This window comes from Mytilus galloprovincialis, chromosome 1 (assembly GCF_965363235.1).
Source record: "Mytilus galloprovincialis chromosome 1, xbMytGall1.hap1.1, whole genome shotgun sequence".
Taxonomy (NCBI): domain Eukaryota; kingdom Metazoa; phylum Mollusca; class Bivalvia; order Mytilida; family Mytilidae; genus Mytilus; species Mytilus galloprovincialis.
This window is the reverse complement of record NC_134838.1, coordinates 18,576,454-18,599,932: the sequence shown is the minus strand read 5'-3', so window position 1 is coordinate 18,599,932 and position 23,479 is coordinate 18,576,454. Positions and strand designations below refer to the sequence as shown.

At 31.9% G+C, this 23,479-nt stretch overlaps 1 protein-coding gene across 1 annotated transcript; it reads left to right on the top strand.

Annotated features, from left to right (window-relative positions):
* The first annotated feature begins 6,395 nt into the window (after positions 1-6,395).
* Positions 6,396-20,013, top strand: LOC143071551 (protein SSUH2 homolog). Its single transcript, XM_076245961.1, has 12 exons — positions 6,396-6,491; positions 6,700-6,728; positions 7,053-7,122; positions 7,561-7,690; positions 8,452-8,512; positions 9,102-9,226; positions 12,649-12,711; positions 13,150-13,256; positions 15,633-15,725; positions 16,581-16,683; positions 18,241-18,339; positions 18,804-20,013. Exons 1-12 carry the CDS (start codon positions 6,478-6,480, stop codon positions 19,017-19,019), a joined length of 1,110 nt encoding a protein of 369 aa, XP_076102076.1. The 5' UTR covers positions 6,396-6,477; the 3' UTR covers positions 19,020-20,013.
* The last annotated feature ends 3,466 nt before the right edge of the window (positions 20,014-23,479 follow it).

The window sequence follows — 23,479 nt, the reverse complement described above, 5'->3', positions numbered from 1 at the left end:
CATTGTCAATTTCTAGATGTAAGTCAAGATATGAGGCCGACTTAACTTTATCTGTTGTATCCTTTATCTCTAGTTCGATTGAACATAGTTACCAAATTTTGAAATATTTTGTGAGAGAACATCATCTATATAGCGGAAAGTAAAGTTAAAGGATATTGCTAAATTCTTCCCTTTCTTCCTTTATAGAAGTTCCTGTTTGCAAAATACATGTTTCAAAGAATACATGAATTTGTTTTCAGGAACGTATACTTCATCATTGACATACTTGCAGTGTTATATAACTATAAGGTAATGAATTGAAAAACAAACACAAAAATGCAATTTGTTTGGTGCAACTTTTATAAAAAAAATCATACAAATAAAGACAGTAAACATACCACACATTCTTTACAATTAAGTAAAGTTAATACCACAAGATACTTCAAATAAAAGAAAATATGATAAATAAGACATAGCTGAAAGGATGATAAAGCAGATGGATACCCCGAGAAAACAGTTTTAACCGAGGCGAAGCCAAGGTTGATAATGTCTTTTCGAGGGGTAACAATCTGCTCTTTCGTCCTTTCAGTTATAACAACGGGTATTTACTTTATTATACTGAATGTTCTGTTATTGTTGTTTGTTACATTGCAAATCAAAAGTAATAAACTATGTACATAACCAGCATCCCTATTTAGTAAAGCGAGTAAATAATCAAGTGTCTCCGTGAAGGGAAATAGAGTATTTTTCATGGGATAGAGTGAATTGTTTCCCTCGTATTAACCAATCAGTATCCCCTATTTTAACATCACGTATAATAATATGTTGTAAGGTAGATTCATAGTATACCGCCATCTTGGATTGTAAAATCGCAGTACAAAATTGGTCTAGTTAGTTGCCCAAATCTGCAAATTTGGTTAGATTTCAGTATAAAGAAAACTGGGGATTTATTGTATTATTCAAACTATATAAACGAATATTAAATTTTGTGTTTAAAGAATCATTTTTCAAATAAACCAATTAACGGAAAACAACTCTTTTAGTAAAAAAAATTATACTTGACTGATAAAGAAATTTTTAATTTTTACTTGTAGCAAGAAAACAAGTTCGGTGACACCATTTTTTCTTTTTATTTTCTTAACACATGTTATAAAACTATCTTCTCACAATTTCTTTCAAAATCCATCTCATTGATTTCTTGTTATGCACACAAATGTGTTTATTCATAAAAAATCTAACCAAATTTAGACAAAAAAAAAAACACCGTTCTATCGTTTCACTTATTTTGAAGTGTTCCATGAGTCTGTGTTGATTTTAATCAAGGTCACGATTGGTAAACTTCGGCACCAAATTCTAAAAGAGAGAAAGTGATTGATCAGCAATCGAACGAAATGTTTTTTGGTTTGTCGATTAGTTGCAATAAATGTTAAAACACTCGTTAACATAGGACTAAGTTTGGTATATAGGTATGCATTAGATCAATCATTTCCTTTAACGTAATAAGGAATTTGTGTAATGTGATTTGGAATATCCACAAATGTTCAGCATCAAAAAACCACAACACAACAATACAACTCATAAAATAACACGTCACGTAAAAGGATGAAGTTGTAAAAAATTCAAAACATATGGATACACGAAATAACATCAGAAAGGCAAATATGTTTCTATTAAATAGAAAAGACATTTTGGAGAAACTACATTTTTACCGAAATTTAAATTTATTTCAGATTTATTTTATCAAGTTTATTCACAGAAAATAACCATACTGAAATATCTACGCAACGAAAGTATGAAAAATGTCATCTATAAAAAAGTAAAATAGCAATAATACGGAAATTCAAGGACAATTCAAAACGGAAAATTGTTTTTCAAATGGCAAAATCAAAAGCACAAACACATCAAACGAATGGAAAACACTTATCATATTCCCCATTTGATACATACATTTCCTTACGCAAAAAAAAGTGGATTAAAAACCTTTATAGCTAGCTAAACCTCCCAATTTATATATCAGTTACATTTTATTTGACACCATATATACATTTGAATATCATAAACGAACTTGCAAACAAAATAGATATTACCGAGTTTGTAATATAATCTTGATAAAAAGAAACGTAAAGCCTACTTGCATTAATATACGTCTATCTGGAAACTTATGTTCCCCTAGAAATCATTGAGATGCAGAATTTATCTCTGGATATGGAAACTTTTTCAATGGAAGGACCTTCAATGATAATAGAAAAAGCCAATTACCTTAGTGAAAATTATCAATACACACAACTAAACTACACGTAGCAAATATTGTATATTAAGTCTTATTTCATGTGCATCCAAAAAGTTTCAACATCATTTATAACCCCAAGTATTTTGGTTAGTGTTGTTATTATCTGTACACATATATATTATTTTAAAGTATGAAGGGTTCAAGCTCCCCACAGGTAGAGTTTTGATTTTTAGGGGTATTGTATTATTATTTTTTACCTATTGTGTCTGTTTATTGTGTTCACGAATCGTTGTCATTATGTTGGAATTTGATGCGACTGCCAAGTGAGATGTTATGCTAGCTATAAAACCAGGTTCAATCCACCTTTTTCTACATATAAGAAGATGCCTGTACCAAGTCAGGAATATGACAGTTGTTATCCATTCGTTTTGTGTGTTTGAGCTTTTGATTTTGGCATTTGCTTTTTTCTACCAACTAGACAACCGCATTTTAGAGCAAGTCCAAACAAATCCTTTCCTTTGTCTTAATATATCCAAGGATTCTTACTATACAAATCCTTGATTTATCTAATGACCTAAAGCTGGACAAGCCACATAGGGAAACAACAAGCAAGACAAGCTGTACACTAGGTTTCCTGATTAGAAACTTACGCTAGTGCCTCAAAGAGTGCAAAAATCTAGCCTACTTACTTAGCCATGGTTAGATCTGTACTAGAATTCGTTGTTGTCATTTGGGACCCATTTACCATCAGGATAATATAAAAGATAGAAAGCATACAGAAAATAGGTGCAGTTTTCATTCTGCATGATCCGCGATCGGATTCCGCACTGTGTGACATACAGATAATTCTTATATGATTTGCATAAGTTAGGAAATATTTTTATATTATTGGTCGAGAGTGCTACAGTCCGGTAAATGCTCTTGGCGTAATATATATTTTTGGATGTCTATTTTTGCAGAGCCATCGCTGATGATTTATTCACTTGCAGGTGAATATTTCGACCTCATTGAATCTGTTTTCATATGAACTTTTATTAAACCCATTATTAAGAGGTTGGTTAAGCATTTATAAGTCGTGTCCAGCCATTAGAAGGAAAAGAATGTCAACATTGAAAGTGAAACAAAGCTAGGTGAACCATTTCGTTGACTATCACTATTATACAGGTTAAAACGATAATTAATTTAATATTTTAATCTACAACATCAAAGAAAACAGACCTGGAAAAAATCTAATTGCACGAGGTCGCTAGCTATTTATATTTATGTAATGTTTATATCGCGTAATGTGACCGTCGACCATCTTCAAAGGTCATCTCAAAAATTAATTAGATTGCGTCTTGACTAAATTGCACACGAAATGCTGTTAACTCTTATCAAGTATATGCATTGTTAACTATTCATTTCGTACTTATTTCAATTTTGATATACGTTTTAGTATGTTATAGATATGAGAATTTGAGTCAAATGCTCATTTGAATACTTTTAAGGACTCTTATTATAAATAATACAAAATTAAGTATAACGCAGAGTATATGAAATACATATTATTAATTAACTGCACTGTTATTGGACTTAATAGGATGAAAACTGCCTATGCAATATAATGTGTAGACTGGGCCAATACAGAATAACTAGGCCAATACAGATTTTTTCTGTATTGGCCGAGTTATTCTATATTGGCCGAGTTGACACAAGTGCAGGATTTCGGAACGTCTCTAGGTTTTACATCGAAAGTCACGATAAACACAAATTGAAAGTAAACAGTTGTTTTGAAGACGCAGTTGTCATTTAGTTATCTTCAACATGCTGAAAATGTCAGTATGGCATACATTTCAGGCGAAAGACGGTCACATTCATTTAAAAGGTATTTTGAAAGCAGACGTGACGTGACGATAAAACTATTTCAGGTTTGGGGAACGAGTAGATTATCACAAAGTTCATTTCTTGACGACCTCATAATTTCACGATTGTACACATCGATTTTAAATTAGTTTCTGCATTACACATGCAATGGCAGTACCTTTCCAATTACTATTTATGTGTTGCGTCTAAATTTAAGTTGTAACACTTTATAGTAACTGAAAAGGGTAGAAAAAATCATCAGATGAGAAAATGCTGAAGACACCTGGAAACAGCACCAGATCATTATGTATATTGCATCTAATAAAAAGAAACAAACTGAGATTTGGATAGTTCCACTTCAAGGTAAAAATATTTATCTCTTTTGAAATGAAATTAAAAAAATATTGTAACACTGTAGTTAATTAATAAAGATATTATTACGTGTATTTCTGTATTGGCCTTGTTATTGGTCCTCGGCCAGCTGTATTGGCCTTCGGCTTCGCCTCAGGCCAATACAGCAAGCCTCGGACCAATAACAAGGCCAATACAGAAATACTTACGTAATAATATCATAGTATTGTTCAGATTAGCATGATGGCTCTGACAATCTTTGTTTGCCACTTGAAAATTTTGATACCTTACAGACAAAGCGAGTGATTAATGTTCGATAATGTTTTAAATGCGTTGTATAGTCTTTGGTTATTTGTGTTTTGTTTTGTAAACTTTTGTATGTCTTTTGGTAATTTATAGTTTTTTTTGTAATGGCATATTGTCAGTTTCCTTTCGTCATGAGAGTTTGAATGTCCCTTTAGTATTTTTCACCTCTCGATAATTGAATATGGTATTGTTTTATATACACTTACATAATTACGTTAAATTTTGTATATTTATACACATTTTTATTTTGTCGCATGTTTTTATGAATTAAATATTGAAATCTGATTTTGTAAAATTCACCAGTATTTTGAATTAAAAAAAAGAATGTTCGGTTTTAAATCCCTAGATATAATCGCTCTAAAGTCCAAGGAGTTGTAAAGACTTGATCTCATGCTGCATGGAGCCTCTAGTTTAAAATGTCACAATTTTAAATTGAACTTGTCGAATTCGGTCATGGTTAATTTTTTTGGAAAACCCAATATGATCGACATGATTTTAATAATGGTCGCATTTTTAACATTTTCATTCATTCAGTCCTTTAAAGGCATTGTTATGTTCAATCCCAAGATCAATCCATTAGTTTTGGCATGTCATTCGGAATAAGTTATTATTTCAGTTAAGTTATAACAATTTGATGCATTCGTGATTAAAATATCTTTAAAAAAGGAAGACATTGATAACTGGTTAAAATTAAGGGAAACAAATAGAGACTTTAAATAATTTTGGTGATAGGTGGATTTTGAGGTGACACTCCATGGTTAACAATAAAAAAATCGTCAAATTCCTGAATCTTTTTTTTTTTATTTGAACAATTTTACAAACATCCATCAAATTATATTATTAAACGTTCTATAGGATTGTTATGAAAAGGTGATTTATATCACGTGTTTAATTTCACATATTTTTGCAAAATGTTGTAAAAAAACTTAAGCCTCACTGTGCCTGTCCTAAAATATAATTTCGGTTTGATTTATTTCGATGCATTGCTAAGGGTTCAAATTCAAGGAAATTCAACAACATTCTGATTTTGATCCCTTATATGAAACTAATACAAGTAAAATGAACCTATAGATACTATTCTGTCAAATTCTATCAAAGTTGCATTTAAAGGCATTTTTTACAAAATATTAGATACAATGTAGTTATATTTACATAAACACACAAAATGATTTTGATAAATATTGGAAGACTTTTTGAAAAAAAGATGAGGAAGATACCAATGGGAGATAACTCGTAAATTTTAAATTCGTGATAAAATGACAATGTCACGACAAAAGACAACAAAAAAACAAACTCAAACAAATTAACAATAATCTACATTAAAAACAGAAGATTGCATGACGGGCTCGAAAAATAACTTGGATGATCTCAGGTGTTCCGGAAGGGCCAGCAGATCCTTCTTCATAAGTGTCGTGAAAATGTGTGAAATAAGTGAACGGTAAATTGGCCGCAACTCTCTGCTTGTGAACTGTTTACACTACTTCTTTTCCCTAACTTTTCTCGGTCGGTCAATTATAAAGCAGGAAAACCCAAATGTCTAGGTTTAAATCGTCTATAGTAATTGATTGTTTCCGATTTTGCAATGTTTGCAAATCAATGTTTATGTTTTTGGAGTCATCTTTTTAAATAACTGTCAAGTATAAATACATTGTTCTGCCCCTTAAGTAACAATGACATACCTCGTAATCATTATACATAGTTGACGGTCATATATATATAGTGCATATCAGTGTGAATAGTTGACGACAATTTATTATTTAATTCACAAAATGACTTCAGTTGGGTATGTACTTTGATACATTTATATTGACGTTTTTAATTAACCTTTTTTCTTAAAGTTTTCCTTTTGACGCCTTCATAAAGAGTTAATTTAAAGGAAATTGAATAACACATTTTTTTTTGGGTGTAAGAAATGTACATATGCTATGGTAATTTATTCTATGAATCTCGTTTTACAACAGTAGAAAGATACATACTCAATTATTTTACAGCCCTGCTCCCGAGGAAAAGGCTGCCGGTAGTAAGTATCTGTAAAACAGCTATATACATAGAATTTTTTTTTATCGATATTTTTCTATATAAAGACATGTATATCGACCATTTGTTTGTCTGCACAAGAAAAAAAGATGACAAAGTGTTAAAAAAAAGTATTAAAAAAGATAGAAAGAAATATTCCTTTTCTTTTAACTGTTCTACCGAAACTCTATTTTATATAAAATTTAAAAAAAAACTAGATAAAAAAAATCCTATTTCAATACAAAAATGGTTAATTCCACAGAACAGGGTTTGCAGTTATATCGATGATATATTCCCCAACCAATTAAACAATCAAGTTCTCTTTTAGCGGTTGTACCCCCTCCTTCGTCAGAACAGAATGGATTAGTAAAGGATCAAAAACAGGCCGAATTCGTTAGGTAAGAAAGCTTAATTGTCTTGTTTTGCTGTTGAAGATCTGCATTAAATGCGCTGTCTATACCAAGCCAGGAATATGACAGTTGTTGTCCATTCGTTTGATGTGTTTGAGCTTTTGATTTTAGAATTTGATTAGGGACTTTCCGCTTTGAATTCAGTTCAGTATTTTTGTGATTAAACTTTTTTTTAAACTTCACAATTTGCTGCAATAGTATTAATTTTGTATTAATCGTTGAATTATAGTCACAAGGAATTTAATCATCAGACAGTGTTCTAGCCAGTATTTGAAAAGAGTAAGGTGCTTGTGAGAAAAAGGGCAATTTTACCCTTAAATAATTACCACGTAGCATTTTTATCGCTGTCGCAGATACAATCTTTTTTTTTCTCTATGAACTTTTTTTAATAAAAGCAAATGACCAACTGATATGATCTAATTCCAGTGCTCCTACAATTGATGAAGTAGCAGTACGCAAGGCATTGCTAGACTATGCAAGTGACCAGTGTTGCTGGGGAAAAGGGGCAGCACGAGATATGAAAATTGAAAAACTGGAGCCGTCTACTTCTTACCATGTAAGTAATATGTTTGAATAGTTTCTTATAGCTAAAGAAGACAATTATTTTTGTTCTATTTTTTCAATAGTTTATTTCGTTATCTTTTGGGTTTTTTTTTCTACTTAATATATTATACTAGTTGTTACAGAAAAGCATATATAGGTTGTGTAGAAGATGATAATTTGTACAGGGTTTTTGTACAAGCTATAATTTTTTTTGACACATATCTTCTTGCACCTGGTGATACAGGTTTATCTTCTAAAATGTACCAGTTTAATGTTCTGAATTCAAATTTATATACTTCAATCTAACATTTAGTGCTACTCTCCTTGACCCCAAACTGGAAATGAGGATACCTAACTGGTTGAACTTCGACTTTTGTTTTTTCTCCTTATACCATATTCATATCCATAAAAAGTCTTTTTGTGGTCTTATAATGTTTTTTTGCATCAATGCTCAGTATGATACTGTATCACGTTGTTGTGAAAATATGACAGAAATATACGAAACAAAAGATTGTGTGCTTGCATCACCTTACCCTTTTCAAATACTGGCTAGAACACTCTCTGATGATTAAATTCCTTTTGATTATAATTGTGTTAAGTTATAGAACACTGATAACTTGTACAAACAAATCTCTGTACAAATTATAATATGTACAACATTACAATTTGTACACACCATGTATATTATTAGTAAACATATCAATTATTCATATGTGCGAAATATGTTCGCATTTCAACTGTTTATGAATTTGAGAAAAGTTAAACCTTTTTCAGTATATACTGGAGACATTCACAGAAGGCAGAAGAATAGTATTGGATCATGTACCACACTCTAGTAAGAAATTTTCTTTCTGCAGTTTTTAAAAATCTTAATGAAAGCCAAGTAAATCAACTTCCTTAATATTCTACTTTTAGATTGAATTTTTTTATTTTATTTACCGTGGAGATCCTTAACCAGTCTGTTCTTTTCCAACTTGCGTATATTTGTAGATGTTAGACTATTCTGCTGATCATTAGAAGTTTATGCAACACTTAATCGATATTTTCTAATGTCAAAAATGGATTAAGAAAATGAATTAAGGTAACAAACAAAAACGGAGGTAAGCACCTTCTCTCAATAGTAAGCAAGACCGAGTGCATCGACAGGGTTAGCTTCTCCTGCTACATACGCATTACCCACAAAGCGATGCCACAATCAGGCAAATTATCATAACCGGTATCTTTGACATCATGTCTCTTGTTTGTGGAGTCATAAAAATATCGTATCGGTCAACCAATTCGTGATGGTGACCGGTAAAATATGTAGTTCGCTTGTATAGTTGTTTTTCCTCATAAATCTGCTGAGCACATAACTTTTAAGTCCGTATAGTTTGAACATTCATAACGGTAACGTTTTTTTGTTATACTTTTTTCCATACATTTAGCAAATAAAGTTGATGGACCTGAAAATGGACAACCTCCAGGACCATGGGAAATGCATGCAAGAACCCCAACGATGTTTGAAGACGATTCGAGTGAAATAGCCATCCCACATACACATTACGTTAAAGTATGAATTGATATTTGTTAGGTAGAATATAACCGTTTCATAACAAGGGGACAAAATTAAAAAAAAACAATAACGTCTTTTATATTTTCCCTAGGCGTAGATTACCTCAGCCGTATTTGGCACAACATTTTGGAATTTTGGGTCCTCATTGCTCTTCAACTTATACTTGTTTGGCTTGACTATCTAGATATGAGCGTCACTGATGAATAAAGGTTACGGTATTATATCGCTATTCAAAAGTAATAAATCGATTGAAAGAAAACAAATCCGGGTTAAAAACTAAAACTGAGGTAAATCCATCATATATAAGAGGAAAACAGCGAAACAACTGAAACACTGAAGTGCAACAAAAATCCTAAATGACAATGCAACACACACAGAAACGAACTATCAGACAACAACTGCCATTTTCCTGACTTGGTACAGGACATTCAAAAAATGGTGAGTTGAACCTGGTTTTGCCGCTAGCCAAACCTCGCGTTTTTATGGCAATGTTAAAATGTAACACTTGAATTACAACATGGCAGGACTACAGTACAAATAAATGCAAGAAATATTAAGGACAGAGAAATACACAAATAAACATTACAAGGACATTTCGACATGCTAAAAGTTACCAGGCTTATAATTTAAAACACTATACGTGTGTTTCGTCTACATAAAACTCACCAATGACGTTCACATCAAAATAGATGGAAAGAAAAACGAGTACAAAGCATTGACGACCCAAAATTCTAAAAAGTTGTGGCAAATACGGCTACGGTTATCTATGCGTGGGATAAGAAAACCCTTAGTATTTTTGAATAATTCTTACTTTTGTTGCAAACAGTTAATTTATTAAAATGACCATACAATTGATGTTCCTGTCAACACCGAAGTGGTTACTAACCACAGAATAAAAACGAACATCAGGTAAAACAAAACTATAGGCTCTAAAGAGCCTGTGTCGCTCACCTTGGTCTATGTGAATATTAAACAATGGACACAGATGGATTCATGACAAAATTGTGTTTTGGTGATGGTGATGTGTTTGTAGATCTTGCTTTACTAAACATTCTTGCTGCTTACAATTATCTCTATCTATAACAATACTTTCTATGAAAAATGTTATTGAAAATCTTCAAATAAGAAAATTGTTAAAAATTTACTATGAAGGGCAATAACTCCTTAGGGGGTCAATTGACTATTTTGGTCATACTGACTTATTTTTAGTTCTTACTTTGCTGCACATTATTGCTGTTTACAGTTTATCTCTATCTATAATAATATTCAAGGTAATAACAAAAAAACAGCAAAATTTCCTCAAATTACCAATTATGGGGCAGCAACCTAACAACCGATTATCCGATTTATCTGAAAATTCCAGGGCAGATAGATCGTGACCTGATCAACAATTTTACTTCCTGTCAGATTTGCTCTTAATGCTTTGGTTTTTGAGTTATAAGCCAAAAACTGCATTTTGCCCCCATGTTCTATTTTTAGCCATGGCGGCCATCTTGGTTTGTTGGCTGAGTTATAAGACACATTTTTTTAACTAGATACCCCAATGATGATTATGGCTAAGTTTAGTTAAATTTGGCCCAGTAGTTTAAGAGGAGAAGATTTTTCTAAAAGATTACTAAGATTTACGAAAATTGGTTAAAAATTTACTATAAAGGGCAATAACTCCTAAAGTGGTCAACTGACCATTTTGGTCATGTTGACTTATATGTAGATCTTACTTTGCTGAACATTTTTGCTGTTTACAGTTTATCTCTATCTATAATAATATTCAAGATAATAACCAAAACAGCAAAATTTCCTTAAAATTACCATTTCAGGGGCAGCAACCCAACAACGAAATGTCCGATTCATCTGCAAATTTCAGGGCAGGTAAATCTTGACCTGATGAACAATATAACCCCTGTCAGATTTGCTCTAAATGCTTTGGTTTTTGAGTTATAAGCCAAAAACTGCATTTTACCCCTATGTTCTATTTTTAGCCATGGCGGCCATCTTGGTTTGTTGGCCGAGTTAACGGACACATTTTTTAAACTAGATACCCCAATAATGATTGTGGCCAAGTTTGGTTAAATTTGGCCCAGTAGTTTCAGAGGAGAAGATTTTTGTAAAAGTTAACGCAGGACGACGACGGACGACGACGGACGACGACGACGACGCCGGACGCCGGACGCCAAGTGATGAGAAAAGCTCACTTGGCCCTTTGGGCCAGGTGAGCTAAAAAGGACAGAACATAAAACAGCTTAAAAGAACCTTGTTTTGTCACCGATGAGTCTTATGCAGACGAAACGTATTACATTGTGATACTGACACCTTTGATATCTATTAACTTCATGTTGATAAGAATTATGGTTTTCGTGTAAAGCATAATTCCATCTCAAACATAGCATTGACTCGAAATTATAAAAACCTATTCAACATTCCTTTCTAGAAATTCTGAAATCTTACCATTTTGATCGTGCATTGTGCAATATTATTATTTTCTGTCTATAGGGTTTAAAAGAAGCCTAGATGAAATTGTCTGTCTGAGTAAAAGAAATTAAGTTGAAATTGTCTTTCTGCTTAAAATAAATTTAGATGTAATTAGGTATAGGAAGATGTGGTATGAGTGCCAATGAGCAAACTCTCCATCCACTTTATGGATTACGATTCAAATATTTCGGGGGTACAAAATGTGCTCAAATCCCAGTTAATAATTTATCCCTCATTTCTTATTCAAAATATCTCAAAAGCAAAGCTGGGATTTATATAAAGTTTTTTGCAATCTTGATTAAATTTTTGACACACACTTTCGCTCGAATAAATATTGAGAATATCATAAATAATACCATGTTTTCTATAAAGGCAACAGTAGTATACCTGTGTTAAAAAGTCATAAATCGATTGAGGAAAAATAAATCCGGGTTTCAAACCAAAACAGAGGGAAACACATCAATGAACTATGAGAGTAAAACAAAGAGACAACAGAAATACAGAAGTGCAACATAAAAATCGCCAACAAACATAAAAACGAACAATTTGAGAACTGCCATATATACCTGACGTTTCCAAGTTTTTGGGGAAGAAGGAAAGAGAAAATAAGTCGTTATTTATACGTTTCCAATAACATTTGTGTATCACGTTCATTTGTTGTGAAACATTGTGTTTATAGTCTCTCATTAGACGAGGGAAATGATTCAGGACCTCCATAATTAATGATTCAGGAATATCCTTAGATGGATTTCGGAATTTACTATATTCGAATTGTGGTGATTCCGAATATTTTCAGGAGCTCCTTAGATACAAATAATGTGACCTAAGCTGCCCGTTATAGCATGTAAATGTATCAAATCATAATAAATGTAACATTTACAAATCAAATTTCTGATTTTTTAATTGATCTCAAAAAGTAATTAAATATTTAATAATAATTTGCATTGCAGAGTTGTCACACTTGCGGGGCAAGCGGAAAGGTTGAATGTTTTGTATGCCGTGGAAGTGGACATGTGAGTTTGTATGATGACATTAGGGAGCTATCATTTGATTTTAAGGGGGGTGACTAGAATGAAATTTGAAAAAGGCAGGACAGGAGTTTTGAGTTATAAAAAAAAAGGCAGGATGAGACACTTTGCAAAATCAATGCAGGATGACAATTTAAAAAAGTCAAGATAAACTAATAAAAAAAAGGCTTTTTCATCAGGTGTCTAACTTTTTGGGTTCCCGTGTCTACATGTTGCTGTTGTGTCGTTTCATGCTGAGTTCAAAGTAACTCTACCATTTTTGTAAGTATTAGAAGTTACCTGTTGTTTAATTAACAATCATACCACATCTACTTAATAACACATATGGTGTTTATTTAGAAGTGATTGACATAATAGACAATCCTTTAAATTCTATGAATGAACAAGCATTGGAACAAACCTTTCAAATGTTCAAATATACAGGTCAAATGCAATGGTGGTTGCAGTGGAAAAGGTGAAAAAAAAGTTTATAGAAACAGCGCATGGGTAATGGAAAGGTGCAGTAGATGTAGTGGAAGAGGTGAAATAAGGTATGTAACACCTAAATATAATACTAGCTTATGAAATATGTATGTAAAAGGGTCTTGGAAAAAATAAATGGCGAAATCCTGTATATAGAATTTAAAGTTAACATCAAATTTGTAAATTAGTATAGAAAATGTAGAAAATGGGTACATGTATGTGCAAAGTACAGTTGATATATTTTTTATATATCTATGGTGTCATTGATTGACATTGTCAAGAATTAGTCCGGTCGGTAATGCACATGCGTCACTGGCCATAGATTGTATCTATGAATTCGATATATAGAAGTCAACGTGAAATATATTTCAATTGACGATTTAAACGTTTTCTTATAAAATATTGGTTTGACCTTTGTTTCCATTATGTTCTTCTTATTTATTTTTTCGGATTTTTCTTTCTTGATGCCAATTTAACTTTAGTAAGATCTAGTAACAGTCATTGTTATATATACTTACACATGGTAAAAAGCAATTAATAACCAATAAGGGCACATCTTTAAAAAATATTTAAAAATACTTAATCAAAGAACATTTATTTGACCTTGTTATCATTTAAAAGTAGAAAGATTGCAAAATCTTTTGATATAAGTTTCAACATTTAAAAACATATTACTCTTGATGCCATCTTCGTGCAAACATGAACATTTTACCAATATTCAATGAAGAACTTCACGATTAGTCTAAAATGATACACACGAGAACTAAGATGTCATGCAGCTCTGTATATATATCATTATCACAAAATAGATTTGTAGTATTTAACATTAGTAATTTCTTAATGTTTTAACTGGTATATTTTTATGAATTTTATTGTACACGTTATCTGCGTTACAACTTTAAAAATCATATACACATAAAAACCAAAACACATTTAAATGAATTGTAGTCAATGTGTTTAAAATTTATTTACATAAACATTTTATTTGTATTAGCAGCTTACTATACAAATCTTTGATTTGTCTTATTCAAAATTAGGCAATTATAGTATAATCTCTATGATAAGATCACACATAAAACCAATAAAGTTAAGATTGGTTAAATAAAAAGATGCAAAAGAGAGCTGTAGGTACATGAACCATTTTTAGTAGATTTTGCGTACTAGTATTCACAACTTGAGTTCATAGGCTTACACGTTATTGAAGTTTGAAAATTGTATTAAGTATTGTTCTTTTATGGTTATAGGACTTGAACAGCTCCGGTTTGCGTTCAAGTCAGAAAAAAACGAAAATATAGCCTACCGTCCTCTGGTTCCTTCGTTAACTTATAGTATTGGATTGGGTAAAAAAATTGTCGCAAAGAAAAACACACTTATTTCCTTAAATGCAACTTATGTTTATGTGCGAATAATATGACCGAATTGTATGATTATATGCCCGTACCAACAAAGCCAGCACCATGTAGACTGAGTATTGCCATCTAGACGTTGTTTGGTTATTTCTGTCTTTGGGTTGCTGTCTTATTGCCGGTTAACATCATCTTTTATCATAACTCAAAACACATATGTGTTATGCTTGTGACGTGGCTACTTTGATGAATGTTGCTCGCGTAGACGATTGCCGATTTATTGAATGAGCAAAAGAATGGACAGCTATAACTATTTAACTGGCAAACTTTTATATCAAAGATTCAAATTGCGAAAAGAAAAAAAAAGGTCCAAAACCGACCAACAAATTTTACAAGCGAAATGTTAAGTGGTATTAACAAACACACATATATGTAAACACATCCCCATCATTCCTCGAAAAAAGAATGATAATAAAAAATTTAATTAAAAAAAAATTAATATAGAATTTAAAACAAAACCCACGTTGTTAATTGTATCAAAACTTAAATAAAATAGAGAATGGAAAAGGGGAATGTGTCAAAGGGACAGCAGCTTGTTATAGATGCGTTCATAAGAACGGGTTTTACGAACAAATTTAGAAAACTATATCCAAAACGTTAACAGAGTCGGTTCTTGATATATTATCAATTTCCATGATATAATCAGAAAAATTTATAACATGAATTTAAGATACAAATTGGAGATAAGCGACAAAAAGTACAAGGTGCTAATTGCCAGACCTCGACATTTAACCACACATGCTGGGTGGGATTGATAACAATATATGCTAGAGTTATCAGTCCTTGAAATAAATTTATTGACAAGATTGGATTACCTCCCTTAAACCAGACTAATTCTTGGCAATGTTTAAAAAAACACCAAAGTAGTAATGATAAGAAGAAATGAAAAAAAAAAAAAAATCGAAGCATACATATTCAAAAGGAAACAGAAAAGCTTGGAATATTATCACAACATGCTAGTATTTAGATATTTGGTTGTATAAGTTAGAAATCGATTACTTAAAACTTTGAAAATAATTATGGTCACTTTGATTACAGTTGTAGTAGTTGTGGTAGTAGCGGAAGAAGAACATGTACCAGTTGTAATGGCCACCTTCAACTATTGTGGTTCCAGAAACTCATCATTTCTTGGTAAGATATTATAATAATATGATCAGTTATATTGGTTGGAAACATATTATGATGATATTGGTGTTTTAACAACATTTTGTCATATTCTTATCATACACTCTAAGTTTTAACCTGATAGGTGACTAAAAGACCACATTGATAAATACCTTGGCAAGTTTTGATTTTTTGATATGTATACGCATATACAGTAAATTAACATTTCACGCATTTCGTGAGTCCTATTTTAAGGATTACTTCAAGGCATACAGGAAGAATGAGAAATGACTTGCAATCCAAATTTGATATCTGCCTACCTGTTGTGTTTGTAATCATTGTGTATAAGTTTCATGATATATAAATGAGACGAACTTTTGTTTGAGTGCGATAATGAACTAAAAATGTAATTTTCAAAGTCACAAAGGAACAAAACTCTAAAAAAAAAGTGAGTAATACAAGGACGTTTAGTACAGAAGGATTGTATAGGACCAAGCTTGGTGCCCCCGATACCCACAGCGGGGGCATAGAAATAGAAAATTATAAAAAAATGTGAGAAGTACCGAAAATTTACTGTTTTCCCTGTGAAGCCATGCTCAAATAAACGCAAAGTTTTGTTCGGAGTTTATTTCCACTCTCGTTTCAACTATTTACAAAAAAACCCATCTACAAATATTATGCATATGGGGATAAATAAAGGCAACAGTAGTATACCACTGTTCAAAAGTCATAAATCGATTGAGAGAAAACAAATCAGGGTTTTAAACTAAAACCGAGGGAAAACACATCAGCTATAAGAGGAAAACAACGAAACAACAGAAACATTGCAGTATACATATTTTCAGTTTTTGTATTTATTTCTATGTAACATGGGATTTGCAGGCGTAATAACAGGGCTGAACATGTTGTGGAGAAAACAAGCCTTCCACCAGAGATGGTCGCGCATGCGTCAGGATCAATTGGGTTTGAGGACTTACAACAACAGGTATATAATTTCTTTATTTCATTTTAATAATTGCAAACTTTTGTATGCAATGAATTTTAAATATGAACAAATGTGAGAAGATCAATACAGAAGAACATCTTTGATTATTTTTTACATATTTAAAACACGTTGCATCTAAATGTGTATGTGTGGCTTATTTCTGTCTGTTTTATCATCTCTCTGAAAAATTATTTCAATTCTATGATATATGAATATTAAGAAACGTTTTTGTTCGAAGCATAATTTAAAACACGTTTTAGATGTAACCATTTTGATTCGATGATGCAAACATGTTTCTAATAGCAACTACTTTCTGACTGAAACGAAGCCTAATGATAGTGATTGTGCCAATGGCAAATACATATCAATAACTTATTATATTTATAACATTCGTTTTTATGAAGTTAATCGATATGTAAACTCAACCGACAGACTCAAATACTGAATAAAAACTCATACAAGAAACAAGGCTTATACTTTCGTACGTCAAACACACGTTTCGTCTACAATAGTCTTGTCAGTAGCGCTCTTATCATTGTAGTTAGAAGCACAGATCAGTTAGGAAGTTAAATGGCATTGAAAACCATACTTTTAAATTATAATTATCATAAACACTTTATAAATGAGTTGTGTTCAAAGCACGTTTCTAATTTTACCTTTGCTAGGAGCCCACAAAGCCAAAACATGGAAAGCCATTCATAATAACTTGAATAATAAAGGCAACAGCGGTATACCGCTATTCAATAGTCATAAATCTATTAAGCGAAAACAAAACCGGGGTTTCAAATTAAAACCGAGTGAAACACACAAACTGCAAAAGGATATTAACGGAACAACAGAAACGCTTTACTGAAAAACGGAGAAGTTATATCACTAAAAAGAACATGAAAACAGTAAACTCACCAAATTCAGAACTCCTAGGAAACTTTAAAAAGGAAAGTCCCTAATTAAATGACAAAAATCAAAAGCCCAAACACTTTAAACGAACTGATAACAACTGTTATATTCCTGACTTGGTACAGGCATTTTCTGATGTAGAAAATGGTGAATTGAACCTGGTTTTATAGCCAGTTAAACATCTCACTTGTATGACAGTTGCATCAAATTCCATTATATTGACAACGATGTTGGAACAAAACAAACAGACACAATAGGTAAAAATGTCAAATATAGGGTATATCAGTCAACATTGTGTTATCATCTTGATCACTAAAAAACCAAACAAATATAACAAAGAAGCCCTAAAAATCTAAACTCAGTCTGTGGGGAGCTTGAACCTTCCATACTTAATAATTTCTAAATTTGTGTACAGATAATTTAAAATAAATAAAAAAGAATGCACAAACAGTATGACAAGATCAACAAAATTAATAACACTAACAAAAATACTTGTCATATGCATCAATTGGTACTTGTTACCTTATGAAACGGGGCTATAAATGATGTTGAAACTGTTTGGATGCCAATGAAATAAGACTTAACATTTGCTACATGTAGTTTTGTTTTGTGTATTGATAATGATTTATAAGGTGCTTGATTTTCCTATTATCATTGGAGGTTATACCATTGCAAAGGTTTCCAGAACCAGAGATAAACTCTGCCTCTCAAAGACTTCTAGGGGGACATAAGTTTCCAGATAGACGCATTCTAATGCAAGTAAGTTTTAAGTTTTGTTTTATCAAGTTTATATTACAACCTCGATAATGTTTTTTTTTTTGTTGCAAGTTATTTATGATATTCAAGTAATTTATGTATGGTGTAATGTTGTAAAATGATGTGCAACTGTTAAAAAAGTGAGATGTTTAACAAGCTTTAAAGGTTTAGCCTGAAAAAATGAAAATGCCTGAACCAAATCAGGACAGGATATTTGTTTTCCATTTGTTTGATGCGTTTGAGCTTTTGATTGTGTCATTTGATGAAGAACTTTACGTTTTGAATTTTTTCCTTGGATTTCCGTATTCTTGTTAGTTTACTTTTTAAATGACATTTCATACATTTCAGTATTTTTATTTTCTGTGAATAAAATAATATCTTTTAAGATTTAATTTAAAAACAAAAGATTAATTTTAAGAACAAATCAAGTATTAGTATTAGAGTTTCTAATAAATGTTTGTTTGTAGCGTCACAAGATCCGCATCATTGCTGTTACCAAATGCATCTGTAAATACAAGAATAAAGATATGACTTACTACGTGTTTGGATTGGATAATGATGTACACGCACCTGATTATCCACAACAGTCATGCTTTGGATTTATTAATTGTCCAAAATGTAGCTTGGATTGCTGTCCTGAAGAAATAAGAGAAGATTTAAGGGAAGAATGTTCAATTTTGTAATAACAATTGAATGTTTTGTGCTACATGTATATCTGTGAAAGATAAAATACAGCTGAAATAGATGTAGATTTCGGTTAAAATGTAGTTTCCACAAAATGTCTTTTCTATTTAATAGCAACATATTTACCTTTCTAGTGTTGTTTCGTGTATCCAATTGTTTTGAATTTTTTACAATTTCATCCTTATATGTGACGTGTTATTTTATGAGTTGTATTGTTGAGTTGTGATTTTTAATGCTGAACATTTGTAGATATTTCAAAGTCACACGACACGAATTCCTCATTACGTCAAAGGAAATTATTGATCTAATGCATACCTATTTACCAAACTAAGTCCTATGTTAACGTGTGTTTTAACATTTATTGCAACTAATCGACACACCGAAAATATTTTGTTCTGTGATTGTTGTTTAATTACTTTCGCTCCTTTATGTTTTGGGGCCGATGTTTACCGATCGTGACCTTTATATAAAAAAAAAAAAAAAGAAGCACAGATTCATGGAACAAAATAAGTGAAACGACAGAACAGTGCTTATTTTCAATTTTTTATATATATTTTCCAAGTCTTTCCACTAGTTAAAACATAGTATTATACTTCATTTCAAAATGGGGGATTTTGATTGTTAATACGAGGGAGACAATTCACTCTATCCCATGGGAAATACTTTATTTACCTACACGGAGACGCTTGATTATTTACTCGCTTTACTAAATAGGGATGATGGTATGTACAAGACGTCATAGTGTATTACTTTTGATTTGCAATGCAACAGACATCAATAACAAAACATTCAGTATAATAAAGTTAATAACACATAACTGAAAGGATGATAGACCTTGAAAAGACTTTACCAACCTTGACCTCGCCTCGGTAGTTTAAACATATTTATTTATAGTGGATTGGAAAACATATTTTGAAACTTATATTAATCCCTTTCCACTTTTTGGGGTGCGAGTTCTGCCTTGTAGCGGTATAAGCCTGCTCCTTTTTTGAAATCTACAATTAAGAGTGTCTTTAACGTGCAAGAGATATGGCTCTCTCGTAACACGCGTCAGCCATTTATCGTCCTCTTCCGACAGACTATCATCGTTTCCTCAAGACCATACTCGCAAATAGTGTCAAGGGACAGCCGAAAATTCAGTCCCTGAAATTTTCATCCCAGAACGGGAATCGAACCAGGTACTTCGGTTAAAACTGTTTTCACGGGGTAACAATCTGCTTTACCACCCTCTCAACTATGTGGTATTTATATAGTATTTTCTTTTATGATATACTTAGTAGTAAATACAGATAAATTGTATGTGTAATACAATCATTGGCAAGCGTGCCGTATCAGCCACTCGTGATGATATCGATATCAGCACTGTTGCAAAAGCTTTATCACACCTTTAATCTGTATGACGTCATGTCAAATTTATAATCTGTATGACGTCATTTCAAACCTCCTTTTCTGTATGACGTCATGTTACATAAAAACATCTACTTGAGGTACACATGTATATAATAAAATGTATATGATATGGCTTTTTCAATATCACACACCATATCAACCCTCAACCAATATAATCCCTCGAGCAGAGCTCTTGAGATTATATTGGTGTCTCGGGTTGATACGGATGCGATATTGAAAAAGCCATATGATATTCTCTATTCATTTGAAGTATCTTATGATATTAACTGAAATTGTAAAGTATATCTGGTATGTTTATTGTCTTTATTGTATGATTTGTTTTATATAAAAGTTGCAACATACAGATTGCATTTTTTGTTTATTTTTCAATTCACTATACTTATAGCAAGATAACACTGCAAGTATGTCAATGCTGAAGTATACGTTCCTGAAAACAAATTCATGTATTCCTTGGAAATGTATTCTGTATGTCATCAAATGGAAATGGAATTAATTATTTTCCCCGAAAAAACATTTTCCGTTTATTTTTTGTCCTTATAACTATGTTAGGGCAGTTTTTGTGTAAAGAGCATACCTTGTTAATGAAGTTCGCATACTGTGAACATGCTCACGCGTATCAATTGACATATTCTCTCACTGAAATGATGGACTAACGAGTGGCAGAACATCAGCAATATATTTCGAAAAGAAATTAAACACCTTGGCAAGATTTGTTTTGTTTTGGTTTTTAGAAGGCTTTTAATGAATTCTGCTTCACACGAGTTTAAACCAGGTTGGTCGTATATATAGTACTCATTGGAATACAAACTGCTATCGCTGAGCGTTGTATTTAGAATTTAAACGTCGAGAGTGGATAAATGTCGAATTACGCTAGCTTTGGTGGTGGAATCTGTTTCTGTAATAAATTTTAGACGGTGTGTAGACAAAATTAATCTTTCATTTAAAATGATCAGCAAAAAGATGTGTTCTTTCTATGTGACGATTTGAGACGTGGTCACCTTTTTTCACGACGTCACAATTGTAATTGAAGAGGACAGCACGGCATTTGACGTCATAATCAAATTTTGACCAAGAAACCATTCGTTGATGAAAAAAATAATCAACAGGTCAGAACAAAGATAAATCGGATTAGAAGTAGAAAATTTAATTTCACAAACCACCCTAGAGATATTCACGTAAATACTTACCAATTTACAAAACACAACACAGAAAACGGAAAAGACTGAGCAACTCGAACTCTGCCAAAGACTTGGTGCGATCTCAGATGCTCATACAAAGTAGGCAGATCCTGATCGTGTTGCCAATATAGGTACACAATTCAATATAATTCACTTCTTAGCACTCTGGTTTTACATTCTCGATTATAACTCATGACTAAGTGGGAATTAGCATGGCGATTGTTGCATGCAATTAACAGGAGACACTTACTCTGTCGATGTACCCATTCTCACTCCTTTCCATGCGATACACTCGGTTTTTGTTTGTTACTTTTTTATTAGTATTTTTTTAATTGATTTACAAGATTTGAACATCGGTTAACTACTTTCTCTTTATTCGAAATGTTTCTTGTAAGCAGTAACCGTCTATCAATAAAATCATGATGAACTCAAAGTCTTGAATACCGTATCAACTTTGAGTTATATACACTCCATGTATTTTTTTTATTAGCGTATTGTTTGATTTAGATTTCTGTAGCTATAGGCAAGATTTTATTCTAATGTCATAATCTAAGTTTAAAATGTTTCCGACATTGTTATCCCGAAATCGCTTAGAATAGCGCATAGTCGTGATATTTATGGACTATTGAATGAATATTGAATAACGAATTAGGTACATCATGTGATTAAAGAAGATATTGTGAGATTGCAAACTGCATATCTACCAGAGACAAGATAACACGTAGATGTTATTAATTATAGGTCACAATTATATTTTGACCTGTATTGTTGATCGTAATATGACATTTGAAAATCAATGCGTATTCAAAATCTGAAATATACCTATTATGGTTTATGTATCTGGCATTTTCAGACGGTCCTTTTCAGTTTGTAGTGCATCGCAACTTGGTATTTAACTTTGTTTTTCAAACTGTCTTGAATCGAGCGCCGAAAGGAGTACGATATGGAAAATACGCGAATCTGGCATTTGAAATTAAGCCTGGTTTCTTTGGTTAATTATTCCGATATGATTGATCAACTAGCATGGGCGATGTAGGTAAAAATCGGTATATAGAAATTATGACAGGGCAAAAATAATCATAGATGAGATCTATCTAATGTCCATTTGCATGAAAACTTCCACACAACTTGTAAGATTTATTGGCTTACACTGGCAATTTTTTTTCTTCATTTTTCCATTTTTTTACCATCAATTTGTAAAAACTAAAAGAACATTTATCAAGCCAAACTATTAACAAGACAATATGTAAAGGTAATTAAAATGACTAGAATTGCCAGTCGACTCCATATTGAAGTTATTTCCTATTACTGACAATTTTAACATTAGCTTTAGCGTTCTTGCCTATCATCTTGAAAAGTATGATCGATAGATGATAACAGGCGGAAACCCGGTTGAAATAGAACAAAAGAATCGAAGATCTTTGTTAGAGAAGGCGATAAATGCTTACTGATATGTTTACTATAGTAACAAAAAAATCAAAAGTTAATAGAAACAAATAAAATGATAATTTTCTTCTCAAATACTAAGTGTTCTATATTAAAAACACCATTTGCATAAGGTTTCAATTTATCTATTACATAGTTAAGCAGAACTATTAGATATCAAGTCGACGACATGGGTATCTATCTAGTTGGATGTAGAAAATGCATAACCTCTGACTTTTTTGAAAAAATTACCACGGACGGAGAACATATCAATCTATTAGTTCACTAATTTTCGTGTCTGCCCTTCAATTATGTCACTCAAGAAAAAATTCTAAAAAATGGGTAACAATTGTATCGAAAAGAGAAAATCGAGTGCACCTTTTTATGTTAGGGCGTGTTTGAGTTGAATATTTTGTCTTAAAAACGTACAAAGCAAGAATATTTGT